The sequence below is a fragment of the Geospiza fortis genome, unplaced genomic scaffold (genome assembly GCF_000277835.1).
Source record: "Geospiza fortis unplaced genomic scaffold, GeoFor_1.0 scaffold40, whole genome shotgun sequence".
Lineage (NCBI taxonomy): Eukaryota > Metazoa > Chordata > Aves > Passeriformes > Thraupidae > Geospiza > Geospiza fortis.
The window spans coordinates 24,182,377-24,203,263 of record NW_005054297.1 but is presented as its reverse complement, the minus strand read 5'-3'; the positions used below and the strand labels follow the sequence as shown (position 1 = coordinate 24,203,263).

Below are 20,887 nucleotides of genomic sequence, written 5' to 3'. Positions count from 1 at the left end.
ATATATATATGTATGCTATACACACATACAAAATATATAAAGAGCTAACAAGTTTTATGTGGCAATTCCCAAATGCCTTTGATATGGCCTCAGCCTTCTAGGCAAGTGACACAAAGCTGAGATGAACTGCCAAGGAAAAATCCAACTGCCTTATTGTATGACAGAAAAAAAGCACCCATCTCCTCCCAGTATTTTGCCACTTGGCAGACTTTCCCCAGCCACAGCAGTTCAGATATTTAAGTGGCCAAATTGCCACACCTTTGCTCTTAAGTGATCTTTTTTTATGACACTACAGTCTGTTTTGTTTTCCTAGACCATGCAAAATCTCTGCAATATTTGTTCTTGTGTGATAACAGTGAACTTTTATCATGTCAACATGAAATAGTTTTATACAGTTTAGGTACCTTTTCAAAAAATTGAAAACTTCTTCCTCTTAAAAAATTTCTTTCTGGTACCTCTGTGAAAAGTATAAAAGCTCTGTGAAAACTCTAAAAACAAAACACAGCACCAAAACTCAGAACAAAAAAAAGCTATCAGAACTTTGGCAAATTACCTAATGTTTTCATATCCTCCTGGCTAAACAGGTTTTCCCACTAGGACCGGGATTATTTCACACGTCAGCATGAGGCCCATGTTTGAGTTAGCACGGTCACTGAACTGCTGCTGCTCCCAGTGAGCAATCAGGCACACCAGGGAGGGAACAGAGAGGAGCCTGTATTATTGCTGCTTCATCTGCTGCTAAAATGGGGCACCTCACTTCCAGTGCTGCCCTGAGAAACCTGAAATGTTAAAATAAAACAACCCCAACATCACCCACCCCTGCAAAACTGTGTTCAAGAAACATTTGTCACATATTCAGTCTCTGTCCACAAGTCCTATCTGATCACAGACACTGGACACTCCCACTGTGTATCAGTGGACTTTGGACTAAAGAGATGGAATCTAGGATCTCAGCATGTCCTGAAATCCCTTAGGTCCCTCTATGCATCCTACTCCTTCTGTATGCCACAGAATGTATCCCTTTTTAGCTCCTAAGTCCCAGGCCAGGACTAGGAACAAGGAAGAAATAACCAGCTTATCCATCGAGGGAGTAAACTCAGCACTTTCTGTACAGCACCTCTTTGACAGACGGCTTTTCAAAACTACAAAGTGCATCACACAGAGCAGTCAGCATGTCCCAGCAGGGCAATCTGGAAAACAGTCAAAGCTGACAGCACCACGGAGTGACATGTCACTCCTAGCAGTCTCCACTGACCATTTTGTATAGAAAGGATATTTTTGTTTGTGTATTGCATTTTTCATAAGCGTTAAGAATATCACTGGAAGTCTGGTACAATAACATCCAAGAGTTTTGCAGAAGTATTTGAATATTCCAGAGTAAATAACTCCTCCTGTTCTCTTAGAGGCAATTCACTTTTAATTACATCTAGTATACTCAAAATGAAGTAGTTTCAGGAACAGCACTTAAAAATAGCTAAAAACTATTTATAAACATCTACTCAAGGTCTTGCATAATTTTAGTTTTATTTTACATATGAGCATCCTTAACTTCCCCATTTTGCCTTTCATAGTCTCATCCATATTCCTATTCACTACACATTTATATAAGCTGCAAAGTAAGATTCATAGCAAATCATTTCAGGAATTAATTTATCTTGTAAAAATCTGTTTAACTACAATTTCTGGTGAAAAAAAGGAGTATTTTTGAGAAGTATTCATCAGTAAAGGTTCTCACTCCAAAACATTCAAAAAACTGCTCTCAACATTAGGATTAACAGAAAAAAAGTTTTGTCTAACCAGACAAAATTTCCTTCCTGTTATAGTGGAGCAAGTGTCAAGGTTTTCCTGCCATAATACATCCCTAATCATAGTCTCAGGTGTCCAATCTCCACAAATGGTATGGGCAAATCCAAATTGTTGCCCGCTTTGGTCCTGTGATGCAGTCTCCTGAAAATTTGCTGCATCTACTCATATTTACAGTCAGTAAACTCTTTGCTTTATTGAGGAGTGGGAAGGAGGTGGGATGTTGGGAGAAATGGGAAAAGTCATAAAGAAGTGAGGGAATAAAGACAGAAAGATTTGACCAAGTGATTTGGACTGAACTCATTAGGGTGAGAAAATTCAGCTAAAGGGTTATGCTGGAAGAATAGAAAAACATAGTTAATAAGTAACAAGAGTTGATCCTTCACCTCCCTTCCCACGAGGGACTTATACAAAGCAAAACAAAGCAAAATCTTTGTTTCATAAACACAGTAATTAACACCCAGGAAATAGCAGATCTGAGATACATGAAAGTGAAACACTTCAGTCATTCCCCCAAATACCTACCTTGACATTCATAACATTTATGAAGAGTTCAAAAGCTGTTTAGAGCAGGAAACTGAAGGCATATCCACAAGCACAAACTGTTTTTATAGCCTCAGCTATTTTAGCATACATCCAATATGTGACCGTGAATATGTTTTCAAGGGCAGCCCTAATGAGGCACAAATCTACTGAGTACAGGAATACCAACTTAATGTAGCACATCCACTCCCTGACAGAAAGCAGCAAGTCAAGGGACTGAATAGTCATCCCTCCATAATTGCAAATAGCTGTGATCCTAAACATAAGGACTTTCACTGGCAAAACTTCAGCTGATGGTTTGCCAGCAATGACTGTTGAACACACTCCATATTAAATGGCAACTGTGATAGTGCTAGTGACAATCACTCAGATCTCACAGACTGCTCACCTCCTTTATCTTCACCAGTATTATAGGAAATGTCAAAACCAATATTCTTTACAGCTTGTTACCATTTTGCAGCCTGAAGCACATAGAGTAATGCTTACAGAGTTTTCAAGGAACTCCCAACATTCCATTTTCTCCATCAGATTGTCCTAAATAAATCTGGTTTCATATCACATCTTCTTGCAGAAATATTTTGCTGTCATTTCATCTCACTCATGTACTTAACTGAGCAGCTGAAGACTTCATCTTCTTGTGACATACAGAAGCCCTTACTGTTGTATGTCCTTCTAATAAAGTAGTCAATCATAATAATACCCAATCATCTGGCTTAACGAGGTAAGAATTAGGTAATTAAAGATGAAAAGAAGTATTTTCAGATGATTGCTTACACCATTTTTTAATTTATCTATCACAGTGGATAATTTCTTTCGATAATTATCAGGAGAGATTAGCATCCTTGGAAAAAAATTAGCTATTGTTCACACCAGACTGTCATATAAGTGGTGTTTGATTATATAAAATGCATATCTACCTTATTTCAACAGCTGGGCTTTTTAAATCATCCCTCATCTAGGTTTTGATTTGTAAGAGCACAGTTTATGATGAGATTTTCCTAGATGTCAAACATTATCTGAGTTCCCCATAAAAGGTCTGCCTGACAGCACACAGTTAATAATGTGTTTTGCAGAAACCCAGGATTGCACAAGCTACAATCTCTAAAATCCAGAAGGTAATTTTGTTATTAATCCTATATACTAACTTTATAGGAAATACAGTTGAAGAAGGGGGGAAGAGCAATTCAGATCAGTCTAGATGGTGTGTATTTTACCATATATTTTACCATCAAAAATGATGAACAAAAATTCTGATTCAAAGCTACACAATACAGGCTGATAAAACTGTAGGGGTGATACAAGATCCTGGTTTGATTTCTTTTTTCCAGAACAGGAAGAATTTATGCATATATATATGTAATTCCTAGATATATATTTTGAATATATTTCTATGGTTTTATCCTCACTTGCCTAAACTTTCTGTACTTTTTTCTATCCTGAACATAGAGAATTACTGTATACTGCACATCACAGGGGTGGATTATCCCCAGCCTGCTTCTCCTTCCAGTCAGAATCCAGCCTCTCTTTATCCAGTTTCTACACATTATGGGGTTTTTTTCTTGACAAAAGAAACATTCCCCATACAAGTTTTTTTTATTGATGTAAACCTCATATACCATTGTTTGATTATTTTGGGGGGGGGGGGGTGGGGTTTGGTTAGTTTTGTTTTTTTTTTTTTTGTGGGGTTTTTGTTTTGTTTTTTTTTTTGTTTTCCCAGCCCGGTTTCAACTTTAGCATAGAGTGTTTGTTGTTTGGGGGGGGGGGGTTGTGTTTGGTTAGTTTTGTTTTTTGTTTGTTTGTGGGGTTTTTGTTTTGTTTGTTTGTTTGTTTAAGTTCTTAGGGAACCCTACATTTGCCAGAAATGTAGAGCACTGAAAAAAATAATGAATAAAATTCAGGAATGAAGTAGATTTGTCCATGCTTAACATTTTTAAAAAAAAATCTTCAGAGAGTATTCAAGCTAGTACTTACCTCCTAATTTTCACAGTGTAGCTGCTAAACCAGAAAAGATGGATAAAGACCATGCATTTATCAGAGACTCTGCTATTTTCCCAAAACCAGATATCTGGCTTCTACTCCAGGCTGGCTTTCTGCAGCACAAGGATCATTAGCCATGATATTTTAAGCTGAACCTACAACTTCAACTAATCTTAACTACATTAGAAAAGTCCATTGCTTTTATCTATTTTCCTTCTGTATGGACAATGCTTTTGTGGTTTCCTGTCTTCGTAGTTGACAAAAGAAGGAAGAACATGTCTCTCTTTCCAGCTAACATGAAAAGGAGAATCTGTTTTGTTTCCAGCCATAGTCGTTTCCTTAACACTGCCCACAGAGTGGAGATTTTCATACAAAATTGCCTGAATTTGGGCTCCAGCAACTATCACTGCATAATACCAGAGAGCATCACTCAGATCATAATTATCTTATACAAAGTGGGTAACATCTCTGCAGAGTGTGCAGTGTTTACATAGCACATTTTATTTCTGTTGACTTCATTGAATCATTGTTGAATTTGAGGATGCATTTCATAAACAATTATTCTGCTCTAATAGTAACAAGTAACACATTTGCTTTACAGATACCTCAGCGAAGCACTCCTGTCAACATGAATTGTCTGTCATGTGCTTCAAAATGTTTTGAAAAAAAAATATGGCATGCCATCTGGATCCCAAGCACTCATTAAATCCATTGGAATATGAGTGTTTAAGGGAGCTAACATCACATGATGCCCACAAGAAGGAAAGAAATAAAGAAGGAAAAAGAAAAGAGAAGGAAAGAGAAAGGGAAAGGAAAGGGATTTAGAGATGATACAAACAAGAAATAAAGGATGTGTTTACAATTTTATTTCCTTCAACTAAGAGCATGCCAGCCATTTCAGAGAATAAAGAGAGATGACAGCTTCTATTCCCAGGAGTTTTTGGTCCAAGATTATTTTCCAAGTGAAATGAAGAAAGAGAAAAAAACCTAGCAGGGGAAAGGAATGCTAACACCATAGAATATTTGGGTTCCTCAGGGGAAGGGTGCCCCCATGAACTGAGATTCAGAAGGCATGCTACAAATTTCTTTTAAGACTTGCCAAATCACTTTTCCTTCCCCCTCCAAGTGCCAGGTCTCCCATCTTTAATTGAGGCTAATGACTGTCAGCTTCCAATATTGGCACAGCCCTAGGGAAACATCTCCTACTACATAGCTACTGTCATCTGCTGTGGAAGCACCTTTAAGCCCTAGAGTAGAAAGATGACTGCACCTGCAAAAAGTGAATTGCTGGATAGATGCAGGATTTAAATCCCATCTGCAAAGGCATTCTCTTTTATTAGGGGAGCTGTCAATAACTTTGTTCGTGGGAAACTTAAAAGGATGTCGATTAGGAACGGCTGGGGGAGTTTCCAAAAAGATATAAGTGTTTAATTTCAAAAAATCACAAAACAACCCAGGTTTGACATTAACTCTGTATTTCATGTAATTTTGCAAATAAATTAACTGAAATTTACTAAAAACAGTCAGACTGTCATTTGCTGGCATATGCGAACACTTTGCAAAAACAGAGGCATTTTTTGGTACTGTACACTTATGTTCAAGAGCTGTTAAATATTTGTAAATAATCTGATTAATACATACTAAGCAATTCTACTTATGACATGTTGGTCCATTGCCAGATGACAATGATGCAAGAAAAAAAACAAGCTGAAATCCTATGGAAAAGAGCCCAAGGAGTAAAGGGAAGGAGCACAACAGATAACTAAATGTGATTAGCAGGGAAAAACAAGAAAGGCCTCATCCAGAAGACAGCAGGACAACATCTACTGAATGACATGTGGACTAAAGGTGGGTCAATTTCCGCCATTGTAAGAATTGGGTAATGTTGTGCTTACTGACCTTATCCAGCCTCTCTGCATTTTCTCAACTCAGTGCATAACTATTTTTAGCAGCAGTACTCTGCAAAATGTTTTATAACTCATTTTGGCTGTAAAGCTGCATCCAGTTGCAACATCCTTCATAGCTTTAACTGTTTCTTTGAATTCACAGATCTAATCTCAGAGCTGTGGGATTTTGTCAGCCATGGATTCCTGAATTAGGGGAATTGGCTGAGCCTCTGATGAAGGCAACCAAGAATGAAGGGATGGAGCCTATTGAATGAGGCCCAGGGAGGGATCAAGCTTTCATAGCAACAAAAGCTAATATTTTTAGGATATTTTTAATTTGCAACCAACAGGCATAAATTTTGTGAAACTATGAGGAAATTGGAGTCCTGTTTTCTTTTTCATACTGTTCTGAGATATAACCAAAGTTGTTATAGAGATTCAGGCCTGACTGGATGGGGCTTTGAGCAGCCTGGTCTAGTGGATGGTATCTGCACCCATGGCAGGAGGTTGGAACAAGATGTTCTTTAAGATCCCTCCCAATCCAAACTATTCTATGATTCTGTGACTCACAAATGTACCAAGCTGAAGATGTTCCTTCTTCTTGTTCAAAAGAACAAGACCATTTGTTACACTAATTCCATGCAGTTTGTGCTGCCCGGTAGATTACAAATGTCCAGTCACATGTTCTTGTGTTACCCAAACACAAAGTCCCCCAAAATCTGAACAAGACATTCTACAGCTAATCTGCACATCAGCAGAGTGCCTGCATGAACAGCACGGGTTGAGAAGTTTTCTAAATGAGGACAAAAGATTCTCATTCATGAAGCTGGAAATCTTCATGTTTTTAGCTCAGTTTCCTTTAAAACCCCTCTGAGAATGACAGACTCCTTTGCCATCAGTGTTTTCCTAGCTCCCATCATAACAGGTAGGAAAGACAGGAGCAGTCACCTCTGAAATGTTTGCAGAGTTTTTGCCAAACTAATTGATGTTCTTTCTGTATTCTGCATGAAACGACATGTTTTTACCCCAAATATAAAAGGGAGATCTCTCATGGTGATGCCCTGTGAAGGCTGACCTAGAACAGATCTAGATGGAGTTAAAGAATAAAGTAGGTATTTATTAAAGGGCCTCAATGGATACATCTTGGGCAGCTCAAGAGCCTGGCCAGGGCTACACCCAAGATGAACCCAAAATGGTCACAGAAATGGACAACCAGTCACGAGGTCTCCCACCTTCATAAGTTCTGGTCCATTAGCACATTGGAGTTAATTGTCCAGTTACAGCTTTAGGTTATGAAGTCCCATACTTCTTGTTTTTCTCTCCTCATTCCACCATTGTTCAGGCTCTTGGGCCTGAAATTTGGATCATTGGTCCTTGGTCCCCAGCTAGAGAAGGAATTGTTTTGTCTAGCGACTCTGTGAAGAGAGCTTACCATCCCCTAATATGAAGCTCAGAACTACACACTGAAGCAGCACAAAATCTGAAAAATATAAAAGCCAAAACCTGAGGCATCAATGGAAGCTTCCAGATCCCTACTTTGGTTCAAAGAAACAAATGAACCCTTCCTATTTCTCCCACAAGTTAGTGGACATAGAATAATCCCGAATCTCATTCAAAGATTTTTTTATGCCCCCACCTTTTCCACTCACTGGGTGGCAATCTGGCCTCCACCAAGGTGCAGACAGCACCAGTGGCCTGTCTCAAAAATCAGCCAGTTAAACACTGTTTTTCACAAACCCAAACCAGATTAAAAGGGTAAGTACTGCAATTCCCATTTTGTTTGATCAGGTAAAAATTGCTTCTCTTTTTTTCCGGTTTGATTTAAAATTTTTTTTAATTTATTTTTTTAATTCAATGGAACAGTATCTCCAATTAGAATATGGAAAACACACCCAGACTCTCCAAAGTGCTGTATTTTTCCATCCTAAGTGTTACAGTATCCAAGAAATCAATTTCAGACTTGAAATGTCAATTTCATTTCTTTTTGCTGAATTAAAAAAAGCATAAGTAACTTCTCTTTGTAAGTAACATTGTTTTTTTCTTTTCTTAGAACCACACCATTATATTTCCAGGATAGTCCAGAGAGAAAAAATCACTGGGATTCAGCAAAATGCCTCATCATACATTTAAGATCAAGTTTAAATCTACTCCTGTTATGCAAAGCTCTTTTTCTTTTTTGTTTGTTTTGTTTGTTTGCTGGGTTTTTTTGCTTAGTAATACTCCAATGCACTTAATCCTTTATGAAATGAAGGCCTGGGAGGTTAAGTGGTGCATGTGAAAAAGACAGAAAATGAGGTGGTTGGGTATAACATCAGGCTACATTATAATTAGCCACTAGACATGCTAGTTTTAGCTATAAAAAAGTAATTTAAAGTTATAAGCAAGACATTACATTCATGCCTTAGGGATCTTGTTTATATTTGGAATCACTATTTCAGCATCTAATATCTCTTCCAAAAGCATTCTCCTGTGTTACCAAATATAGCTGAAACACAACATAAGCCGGCTCTATAAGCTTTTGTAAAGTTGTCCACAGTGCTTTTAGTTACAAAAACATGGGCTTTCTATTTGTGTCTTCTGTATGCCAGACAGAAATAAGCTTTGAATAACAAATATTAACCAGATGTTGACCAGAATCTAATATGTGCCCTTGGAAAAAAAACAAAAATAACACCCATTTCCTTAAAAATGTTGCTTTTGACAGGATTGCTATAGAGAAAACATGCAGACAGACACATGACAGATCTTCACACACACACAAACTACCAGTCTGGAGTATCTGGCTGGAGTTCCAGCCTCTGATGGCAGTATCTGATAAAGCCCAAGAACCTCCAAAGTACAGGTTTTCTAGTTTTTCCTCAAATTAGTTCCTGCACTTGACAACAGCTACTTCTTGGTGGATTTAGCCATTACTCAATAGAAACAGGGCTGTGGGCTAATTAAATCATAGCTGCACGAGTACACTCTATTACTGCCAGTATGAGACTGTGATACTTCGTAGTCAAAACCAAACGTGTTACACTGATTGGCAAAAGTAGGGAGAGAGCAGATGGAACAATTCCCACATTGTCTTGTTCATCAGTAACACACACCACAGAGTCCCCACAACAAAGGTTTGCCAGCACAAACACACCCAGCACTGAGACACATCCCCCTGACTGGCCATTTCCCACAAGTGTGACCTCTGAAGAGAGGTGCCAGCTCTCACAGCCTGGCTTTGCCATCTGAGCTATGGTGCAGCTCTGACAGCAGTTTGTGCCATCAGCCCTGCCTGTGCCTGCACCTGGGGGCTCTGGTGACACAGCCAGGTCTCCAGAGCCCCCCGCCCTAGACATGAAACCAGCTAAGTTCTGTTGTTGTCCTCATCTTCAGCACCCAAACACTTGGTGCAATCCACTTACAAACCTCCCTGACCTACTGTGGGAGAGGAGCGTTAGCATCATTTGCTATGGAATAGCATATTGTAAAACAAAAACCCCAAATAGCTGTGGTTGGACCAGGCAATGTTTCACTGACCTCTGTAATTATCAGGCTGCTTCTCCTCCCACCCACTCCCCACTGGCACATTCACTGCTGACATGTCAGTCTTTACAAAGGGAACTGCATCACTTTCCCAGACTCAGAAACTGATGCCCAAGCGTGCTGATCCTGTGCTGTAGAGAACAGCATGTGGTGAGAAACATCACCTAGAAAATTTTAAATTTCAGTAGTTAACTTTTCTTTGATCATCTCAGTGTTCACTAACGCTGCCAAATCAGAGAAACAAATTACAAGAGCACTGTTTTGTTTTACTATTGTGGCCAAATTTTATCTGCATTTGACACTAAGTTATGTGGATTTCCTTAAAAAGGAGTATTCTAGGTAAGGTGAAGAACAAATGAGAAATACCTTCTGCCATTTTCTTGAGAGCAGCTATGGCAGACTTCCAAAGAGTGATATGGTTGTGGTATGTACAACTGGACCACTTAAAATTTGGTCCTGAACCGGTCTCTGGCTCTTCTGACAGAATTCCAAGGCCATCTCATTCTTGCTCTTTCCTTCCTATTTATTGGAGACATCCTCAACAGAAACTCTCCAGCTTTCTGAGAATTTTAACAGTCTGTAGCAGAAATAACCCATTCAGTATTAAGAAATTCACATTTGGTGCAAGTAATCAAGAATACTGAATGCCTAAGCAGAATGATTACCCATTTTTTTAACTTGTAAAATGTTTATCTCTTTGCATGGTTCTTATCTTTCATGAAAATGTTGATCCAATAGTACTTTATTTAAAAAAAAACCTACTAGACTTTTTCCTTGTAAAAAAGCTATATTGTGTGCCACAGATTTTAAATTATTGAATGCTAAGAATTTCAGTGACAGCAGGGGCTAATAGTTACTTGTGTACTATAAACTTAGCAGCTGGATAGCAGCATACAGTAATGCTTTGACAAGCAAGAAAATAAGGAGATTTCCTGATCTGTGTGTATTCAAAAGACACACTAAGGCTGCCTACCAGAGGAGTAGAGAGAAATTCTTTGACCTGTAAACTTTTTAGAGCTAACATTCTTCAGCTTATTCAGAAGTTCAACCAGCTGAAATAAGAAATTTGACCTAGGGCACGTCCCTTGTTGTGGAGAACAAAGTCGATGACTACTTTAAAGTTATTCTACTGCTGACTCATCTTCCCTCCCAAGCATTCGCAGATACACCATGAGAAAATACAGCAGCAACTAACCACAAAAGATTCTGGGACTAGCAGCTGTTAGCAAACCAAGGCCCAGTATGCAATTGTGGATCTGGAAATTTATAGGTTTGATTGAAAACTGAGCAAGTCTTCTGTGCTTCACAGTGCTGCTAAGAGGCATCATCTTTGATCTAGTGCCTCAGCTGTACCAGTGGGACAAATATTTTCTGAGAGAAGCATAACACAGCCAGAATAGCTCTGTATTTTCCAAGTATGAAAATCAGCCAACTCAGTTTCTTTCAAAATATTCATTCCTTTAGGGCAGATGAGATATTTTCCTTCACTATTTAACAGTAGGGGGCATATTCAGTGTATGCCAGCAAAGTTTAATGAAATCAATGAAGTAGCACTGATTTGGAGTAATTGAGAATCCAACCATGTGTTCTAATGCCAAAGAATCTGGATATTTCTAAGGGCTTATATTGCTTTCCTTTCGGGGAAGGGGGGGATGGGGAAGGGGGGGCTTGGGGGAGGCAGGAAATGAAATCCATTTGCTTTGTGAAATGGGGTTCCATCTAAGGTAGCAGAGACGAGCAAACACCTGCACAGATATTTTAAAATCCTGACATTTTTCTTTCTGCCTTTGTAATTGAAGTGTATTTTGTCTTGATGTGCCAGCCAAATTTTCACTCTCTACACTCCTGTACAGGCTGTTCCCACCACTGTGAAATGAGAATGTAGCTAGTGTTTGGACATCCTGTGCACTGGTTTTGATCTGAATGACTACTAGATGCAAACATCAGGCCTCTGGGCCATGTAACCTGAACCATGTGGGCACTAGAGCTGGGTGCACAGTGCAGCCAAGTTCTACTCATTTACATGTGCTAAGGGGAATTTTTACAAGCTTGTTAGAACTGTGAGTAATTGAAATCTGGGGCTAATGTCACTGTGTCTAAATTTTCTTTAAGTAGGAACAGTAGAGCAGTTAAGAACTGATTTTGCCACTTTTTAGCAAAATAATACAGCTGACAGAAAAAAGAAGGAATGGATAGATGCTATCTTCTGAGATCTGCTCAGAATATTATGTAGAGTGTAACCACTCTTATTTGATAGGCACATATGAAATGCTCATTATTTTGAATAGCTTTTGCATTTTGCGGATTGGGTATAGCAAATCCATTTTGTTTTGTTCCTTGTACCAGTGTGATTGTGAACAAAGTGCTCTTCAGCTGTTAAAATGGATCAGTTAAGTCTCTTGCCCACAAAAGGCAGGTTTGAGGAGACTTCTAGAAAGGTTTAGATGCTGATGATCATATTTGGAGGCAGGCAGATCTAATCCATCAGAATCTATCTTCAAACTCACAAAAAACAGTCAGCCTTTACTTTGAAAGTGAATTTTACACCACATACCTCAGAAGCACAGGAATCATCAGTCGGCAAAGGAGGAAACAGATGCAAAAAGGTGACACCTCAAGTTTTCAAGAGCAGATGCTTACCTCAAGGTTGTCAACAAGTTTGTCTCCCAGAAAGAGCTATTGGGATGACACTGTGGAAGAAGAATGCATTGCATCTTGGACTGCATTTCTCAAGACGTTCACTCCTCTAATGTTAGTGCTATGCATAAAATATGTACAAAGTGGACACTACCTCTGTTTATTAATGCAAACCTGCAGAAATACAGATGCTTAGTTTTGAATTTCAAATGTATTTGACAGGAGGACAGCAGTTGTTCTAAACACAAGCACCAAACAAATACAAGCTGAAGAGACTGGACAAAGACTGAGGGCTGCATCTTCAGCCTTAGACATCCAAGTTCCTCTCAGGTCCTTTCACAGAGCTTGACTCTAGTAACTAAGGTAAAATCACTAACAAATTAGTTAAGATTCAGGTCCCATATACAAGTCTTCCAAATCCTTTTCTCTTTCCCATTTTCCCCCACATCTAATGTCCATGTTCTCATCATTCATCATCAGCATTCTCAGCTCTTTTGTTCCTATATACAAATATTGCAAGTATTCCATTAGAAAGAACTATTGTAAGTGCCGTTATTGTTGTTGCTGTTATTTGAAAGATTTATGACACTGGTTTTGTTCAAGTCAAGCTTCAAATCTGCTTAAGGTTCATCATAATTAACCAAGTGCAGGGAATGAGCATCTGAGCCTGATTTGAGAAGTACACATATTGCAGAAGCATGGTAGAAATCCAAGGAATATTGGTGTATCCTACAGAAAGCAGTGACTACACTGTAGGAGTTTTAGTAATGCCAGACACAAATCTCTTTAACTAGACAAGTGGATTCTAGTCATTAAGGTCAATGTGCACCTTTAAACACATTTGCTTAAAGCTACTGGAAAGAACAAGCTAGACAAAATATTTTGCCAGGTCTCTGAAAAAAAGCCAGAGTGCTCACAAGCCATATTTTTAAGCCTATGCAAAACTATCATGATTGTCATTACTGCTATAAGGCAAAGGTAATGAAGTGAGGGTGAACAGGATTTCATATACCTTTGGCAAGCCAAATGTTAAACACATTATTAGAATTACTCAGTAATTACAGTACAAAACAAGCAAACAAACAAAAAAACCAACCCAAAGAAACAGTCTTACTTCTGCTACACAGCCACAATGTTTGTCTCTATACTTTTCTCCTATGGATGCACTGGTGTCAGACCACAATTCTGGAAAACCAAATAAATCTTGCTTTTCTATAGTCTCCATTCTGCATTTCTACAAACCATGTTGCCTTGCTCCCTCCCCTCATCCCCCTTAATTAAGGAAGGTTAGATGAGATGCTCCTTCTTTCAGAGAGCACCCAATGCTGCACCATTCACTGCCAGCACAATTTAGGTGCTGCTCGTCAATCTTAACTAACACTGAGCTTATCGCAGTAGCTGCAGCATTTACCAAGTCTCAAACATTGGCAAACACTTTTAGGATTAATTTCCACCAGTGTTCCCAGAAGCCATGTGTATACAGCAGACATGTAACCACATGCAAATCAAGCTCTCCTCATTAGCCAGTTGCTGCCTGACTGCTGTGCACTGAAAACTCCTTCAGGCAAACGAGTCTCTTGCCACCCAACACTTCTGCCCACAGTGGAAGTTCAGGCAGATGCTTCAACCTCTCCCAATATACCCACAGCAGGTCCATTGCACCAGACACTTCTACCCCTAGGGAAAGCAGTTACACTGTGCACCTGCTGTGCTGTTGATGAGACTGTAGTTCCATCACGAACACACAGAGATGGAGTTACCTACCCTTTTCTGAAGTTACTCACTGAAATAAGGAGTTGGGAAAAGGTCAGCCAGCTCCTCAGTTCTCTCTACAGTTTTTGCATTATAGCCATCATTCCAAGATTCTTACATTATGGAATCTGAAGACTTTTTCTCCATGAGCAGAAATACCCTCTTAGGAATTCGGAAATTAAGTTCTGGGAATTTTACTGGCAAATTCTTTACAAGTAATTTATGTTTAATGTTTGCATGCACTATTTGCTGTAGCTGTTTGCTAAGAAAATATTTATTAGGATTGGAAGTTTAACATAATAAATCAAACACTTAACATTCACTGGACTTCAAACATAGATATAAAATACCTTACAAAAAATTTTAATGGAATTACACAAAGCAAATGCACAGGGTTTGTCTGTTTCTACACTGAATTAATCCCAAGCCAAAACCAAAAAATAACCCCCGAAAGATCACAAAAAAAGGCATGATAAACTGCATTTTTGTCATTGTTGCACTGCTATGTAATAAGCCCTTTTTACAAACGTTTACTCAACGTTAAAAAAATTCAATTAAAATGTATTCCATCTAACAGAACTATTGGATTAACAGCTGATTTTTAACTGACTTTACATCATGAAATTCTATTAATAGAGGTACCTTAGTCACTTAGTTTAAAATATGGAGAGTAGAGATAGAAAAAATTAACCTTTAGTAGTCTTTAATATAAAATGCACTAAATTTTCCAAAATAAGATTACGACACACTAGTGCCAATTTATGCTGACAAAAGCTGGTATCAGCTTCTTTCTAACTAAAATTCATTTCACAAAACCTTTATATATTACATGAATATTCAAGTAAACTATTTAAAGGATTTAAAAATGCAAAAACTGAATGGTACAGTGTTTAAGAGAGATGGTTAATTTGGGAATGCTGTCATGTCCAACTATATATATTTATAGATATATTTTTTTAATTTTTAAGACCATCATGATACTACCTGATATTGCAAGAAACCTCTGTCATTGACATTTGATATTTTTCAATGCATAACTTCAAGAAAATTATAAGGATTTAACAAATCTGTGTGACACTGAACCACCTTACTGGCTTCCCTTTGTAAAGTGCTGAGTAACAGCCAAATTACATCAGATTTAAATGGATTTAAATGGAGATGATGGTGCTCAGTGTCTTACAAAAAAAAACACCATTAAACTGCTATAATCAAACAATAAAATAAAAAACCAGGTTCAGCTGAGTAGCGCGTGTGTTCCCCAGTGTCAAATCTCTAAAAAAACCCTGAAAGACTAACAATGTATTTCTTGCAGGCTGCATTCTTTCTATCCATCAGCTGCAAGGACATTAAAAAATTTTTTTAATGATTCAAACACTGAATACCTTCTCTGGTTGAAGGCGAGTTGCTCACTAGTTTTGGTCAAGTGGCTTTTGGGAAACTTTCAGAGCAAAATCACCCAGCAACAGGAAACTGGAATGGAAAATGCCAACCATGCACAGTTACATTACTGCAGGAATTGAGTAACACATGCAAGACAAAGAAAAAGTCAGAACATAGCAAAGTAGCAATGGTTAAGAAGTTAGTAAAGTTTTCACAGTGTTTCATACAGCCTTTTACTTTAACACAAGTGCATCACTTACCACCACTACTGCTCAGACATTTTAAGACATCTCTTGGCCATGCAGATCATTTTGAGAAGAAAACAGCAAATTACACATCTTAGGCATTTTTAGACATGAAGTACAACTTATAATTTTATTTTTATATTCAGTCTTATCAAACAGATGTTTTCAAGTTATATTTATTCTAAGTGTTGGGCTTTAACATTCCTTCCAATTTTGTTGGATCCTGAGCGCTAAATGCCCAAAGAACTGGCCAAATATACAAAGGTAACCTTTGTTCAAATAGCCAAGCTATTACATGAACAGAAGGTATATAGGGAATTTCTTGTTGGCACTCCTAAATTTCTTCTTTCCTAACCTTGAGATGGTTTTGTTCAGTTGTTCACATACATCTTTGCCTCCTGGAAACATTACTCTACTTAGGTGATTCATGAAGAAGTAAAACTAGACTCAAGAACACCACTGACTTTTTTTTTTTCTCTGTCCAAAGAAGAAAATACACATTTTTTCCCCATTTGGCAAATTCAATTTGACGCCACATCACCACCACTCAACATTAACTCATACAACAGAGACTTACTCCACTGTCAGACATAGCAGGGGAAAAATATCCAGAGGATAAATGGGAGGCTCTTTATCAGATATAATTGCTTGCTCATAAGGAGAGAATCCAGCTTCCCCTTTGTTATTCTTTCATAAATTAATAATTTGTTAAAATCATAGTCACAAGAATTTTAGCTATTACACAAAATTCAAGTTTAAAAAAACAAAGAATAAATTAGTTACAGCCTTGTAAACAATTGCTCATTTATGTAACATACTTGGGGAAAAAATTCCTCTATAGAATAAATCAGACAGTACAAGGCACACATCACACTTAAGAATTCAAAGTGATAAAACCAGCAGATGCCTTCATCTCCTTTGTTCGCTGGTATAATTGTGCTATAGACACTGTAAAAATATGCAGATTTTTGTTTACATTACAGTCATTTGAAAATATTTCATGACTGTGCTTTTTCTGGCAAAATATTTGTGCTATTTTACAGTACAGTATGATTTGAAGCTCTTGGAATGAATCTCCTCAAATGTTCTCTACAAAGCTGCCAGGGAAAAGGCCAGTCTTTCCATTTCGTTGCAGAGTGCCTTTGAACCAGCCATCCTCGCGTTTCTTGTGTACAAAAACAATGTCACCTTCCTTCAGTTCAAGTTCTGCTTCGCTCTGAGGAGGATAGGATACCACAACTCTGTACCTGTGTAATTAAAAAAAACACCTACATTTAGGCTCCTTTTCTTCGCCCCCCTCTCTCTCCCCCTCATTTTTTTAACCCGATACTTTCAAAAATATTTCTGTGCCTGTTGAAGCTTATGAACATAGGAAATTGTCTAGAACTGTTTGCTGAGTAGGTAACAACTTAAAAGTATGTCTTAAACAGATAACAACAATAGCAACATAATAAATTTAAGGCAAATTCATGCATCTCCTATGAATACAGACAATGGTTAAATAACAGGAGAAAACTGTAAACATTTTTTCCAATATAAATTTGCAGACTCTTTCAGTCATTGTGATTCAGCAAGAATCAAAGCATTCACAGGAGTAGCTAGGCATAATTTTACAAGTGTCTGTTTAATTTCTTATTATTCCAGTGATGGCTCTTAAGGAAAGGCAAAAAACAAAAGGAGGAAACCAACAAAACCTATAAATTTGATTTGCTGTTTTAAATAATTATCATTTTCCTTAGAAATCTCTCAAGTTAGAACATATTCTTTGAACACAGCTGCTCAACTTGTGCTCAACTATGTTAAAAACTATTTTCAACTCAACAATTTTCTTAAGCACTTGGCATGAAGTGTATTTTTTCAGTCTCTCACAGTAAAATCACTTTTCAAATAGGAGTGCACTAAAAAGAGGCTACACTTCTCTGTTTTTAACATGCATAACACCACTCAATCTCTTCTTCCATAATTTCACAGCAACATAAAACTCTATTACTTCATAGATTAAGATAACAATTATCTTAATAAGCTTAAAAGAATTTATTATTTTAATAGATTAAAATAAATCAACAATCTGATGAAAAGACAAGGTAACAGGATACAGTCTAGTAAAGGATGGAATGGCAGTTGTAGCTCAATACACACAATAAAACAAGCTAATTCTGTAATATTGAAGCAGAGAAAGATACTGTGTTATAGTAGAATGTTTTGCTTAAGAACATATGAAACAAAAATTAAGTCTGTCTGTACAGTCAAAAATATTCAGAAAAGAGTACCTGCACTTTGTAAATAACTGAAGTCTCTTAGGAAATCTAAGTATAGCAAAACATATTTGGACTTAATTAGTTGTCAAATGTTATTTATTAGTGACTTACAAGCCATAACTTTGTTTCAGTGATGGCAATCCCCAGATTTCAGAGCACAGGAACTATTAGATTCATGCTTCATAAAAGCTACCAAGCCAATTACAAGATTTATTAGTGTGCAGCTCCAGAATGCCCTGCATCCAACCTAGACCTGCACTAACTTCTGCTTTGGGCAACTTGGGTTTTAATGCTGACTTAGGAAATGAGAACCAAATATTTTTAATAAACTATAAGTTAAATTGAGACTGTAAACTGCTTGAGTTAAAACAACAGCCTCTACTCAGGCAAGATAAGGACAAGATAGTGAAGCATAAAGAACTGCAGTAAAGCTATGAAGAACTTCTACTGTTGTCAACAGGCAGGTTGCTCCCAGGCTGAAAATTAACCAGCACACTTCATAGTCTTAAAAAAAATGAGTTTCAAAATGCCTGTCTCATCTTGCAGTCTGTCAAACACCACCTTGTAAATGTTTGACTTGAAATATGCTTGTTTTTAGTTTCTAATTCTGTCTGCCAGTAACCTCTGTGCTCCCCTGAATTGACAGACAAGTCTGTTCCCTGCTGCTGCTTGCTCCCATCATCTCTTTGTCCTCCCTAGAGGATCACCAGCTAGCACAGAAACAGTTGTCTTGAGCTTTCCATACAGTATCCAACAACCTCTGCAGTAATTTGGTATTTCTTGTTAAATTTTAGTTTCCCAACTATTTTGATATTCTTCTTGAAATTTAGTATCTAAAACAGAGCACAACAACACTGGTTTTAAAGTGCTGTTTGAGTGTATTTTTCAATTTTTAATGAGAAGAAACCCATCAGGCTTTGCAGCTGTAAATCATGAGTCCTTCTTCAAGTTTTCTGCCACATTTTACAAATCCTATTTGCCCAAAGAGAGGTGATCACAGACCCATCATACATTCACACAGTTGTCTATCCAGATCCTGGATTAGCTATGGAACAGAAACTGTTTTTCCATTACTTATTTCATCATCTACAACATATTGCCAAAACTAGCAATTTCATGCAGAATAAAAAGCTTACACTTCAGCTCAGAAGTTCATTGCAAGGTCCCTGAAGAAAAATAATCATATTTACTAAGCATGACCTATGTTTTGGAAAAACATGTTCATTCCCACATGCCTGAATCTTCCAAAACACTTCCTTGTTTGTCTCCCTATTCAGTATTTGCAAATGTTTTCAATGACTGAAAGTCAAATTTGTAGATCTTTTGTGGTCACTTAATATTTTACATGCACCTAAGCTGTACAACTATGAGGTTTTTCCTTTCTTTTATTTTTCTCTGATTGCCTTATAACATTTTTCATTAATTTTCCAAATATTATATTAATTATTTTTAGTCAGCTAGTGACAAAATGTAAAAATAAAAGTACTTTAACTTCCCAGAAGTAGCCAATATATTTGCCACCAGTAGTTTGCTGATATTCTTAATGTGTCTGGCTATATCCCACAGTGCTTTTGCTTTGTATTCGTGAATTGATTTTTTATTTTGAAGAGGGTGGTGGTCTGTCTTCACATCTCTCTATTCTGCTTTTCATTTTTAATATTAGCATTTCTCACACTTTTCAGTAACATGGAAAAGATTCTATCTTTCAGGTGTTTCTCCACTTCTTTGTTGCTTCTGTTTCACTGGACAAAAAATACTGCTTTTATGCCCACCTCATTGTGGTTGATTTTTGGACAATTATTTGTGGTTTTCCTGATCAACAAGTGGATAATAATATTTTCTCACATGCAGAAAATTTTAGCTGAGAGAAACACAGAAAGCTGGAATTACTACAAGTTAAATGAATAATTATTACTCAGCTTCTTGATTTAGCTTTTGTTCCTTGCCTTTAGAATTTTTACTTTCCAGGTCAAGTGTGCCCTGCTGTTGTGCAGATCTTGTGTTTAAATTAAATGGTGCCAGATGTGGGAAGGCTTGCTGCCCTGGAAAGCCACTGGCCCGCTCACTGGGAGCAGATGTTACACCAGTCATTCTGTGGTAGATGAAATTACTTAGGGTTACTTTAATCACAGAACAAAATTACTGCTTTTCTTTCCCTGCAACTGGATGAAAGATTCATTTTATAATTTAGGATATGCAGTGATGTGTATTTAGGTTCAACTTCAGGTCTCTAACACCATTGTGGAGTAGTGGGTAGTTTCTTGTTATAATGCTGTATACTTACTGTAAAATTTAAGGCTATTTAAGCAACATTTCCCTCTAAAAGAGAAAGCTCACGAAAAAAGCTTGAAGTTTTCTTGTAGCTTATATGGAAAAATTAAGCTCCTCAGGTAACTAAATTCCTGTATATTCATAGCATAGCATGTCTTACTCTAGGAATTGCAGGGAGTTGGGTCTATCTTTGTAAAGAAAACATAATGATCCTTGGCCTTGTCAGCACTGCATCAATACAAGAAATCACGCCAAGACAACCTGGGTATTGGCTGGAGAATCAGAAGAAGTGAATGAGCCCCACTGCAGTCTCAGGCGACTGGAATTCTCTAAACTGGAATTCTACAGTTCCACTGTGATCTGTGACTGTAATTGTGAGATGTAAGAGCAGAATAATCCTAGCAGGAGATTTCTCTGCTCTTCAGCTTTTTGTTGAGCTTATCCTCATGAATATTTCCCTCCCCAGCTCAAATTTTCACTGAAGATGCCACATGATTCTTACCCACCACATCTTCCAGACTGCTGAAGAGTAATCAATGCTTATAAATTACTTTGAAGATATTGAGTACAATGTAAATTTTAAGTATTATTAACCATCACATTTTAAGAAATC

General features: G+C 37.5%; 1 protein-coding gene across 1 annotated transcript in view; it reads right to left on the bottom strand.

Moving 5' to 3' along the window:
- Positions 1 to 14,376: 14,376 nt before the first annotated feature.
- Positions 14,377 to 20,887, bottom strand: part of SH3RF1 (SH3 domain containing ring finger 1) — an 80,325-nt gene continuing 73,814 nt past the window's right edge. The window contains 1 exon segment of the mRNA XM_005415556.3: positions 14,377 to 16,992. Coding sequence (XP_005415613.2) covers positions 16,824 to 16,992 — 169 coding nt within the window. The 3' untranslated portion in view covers positions 14,377 to 16,823.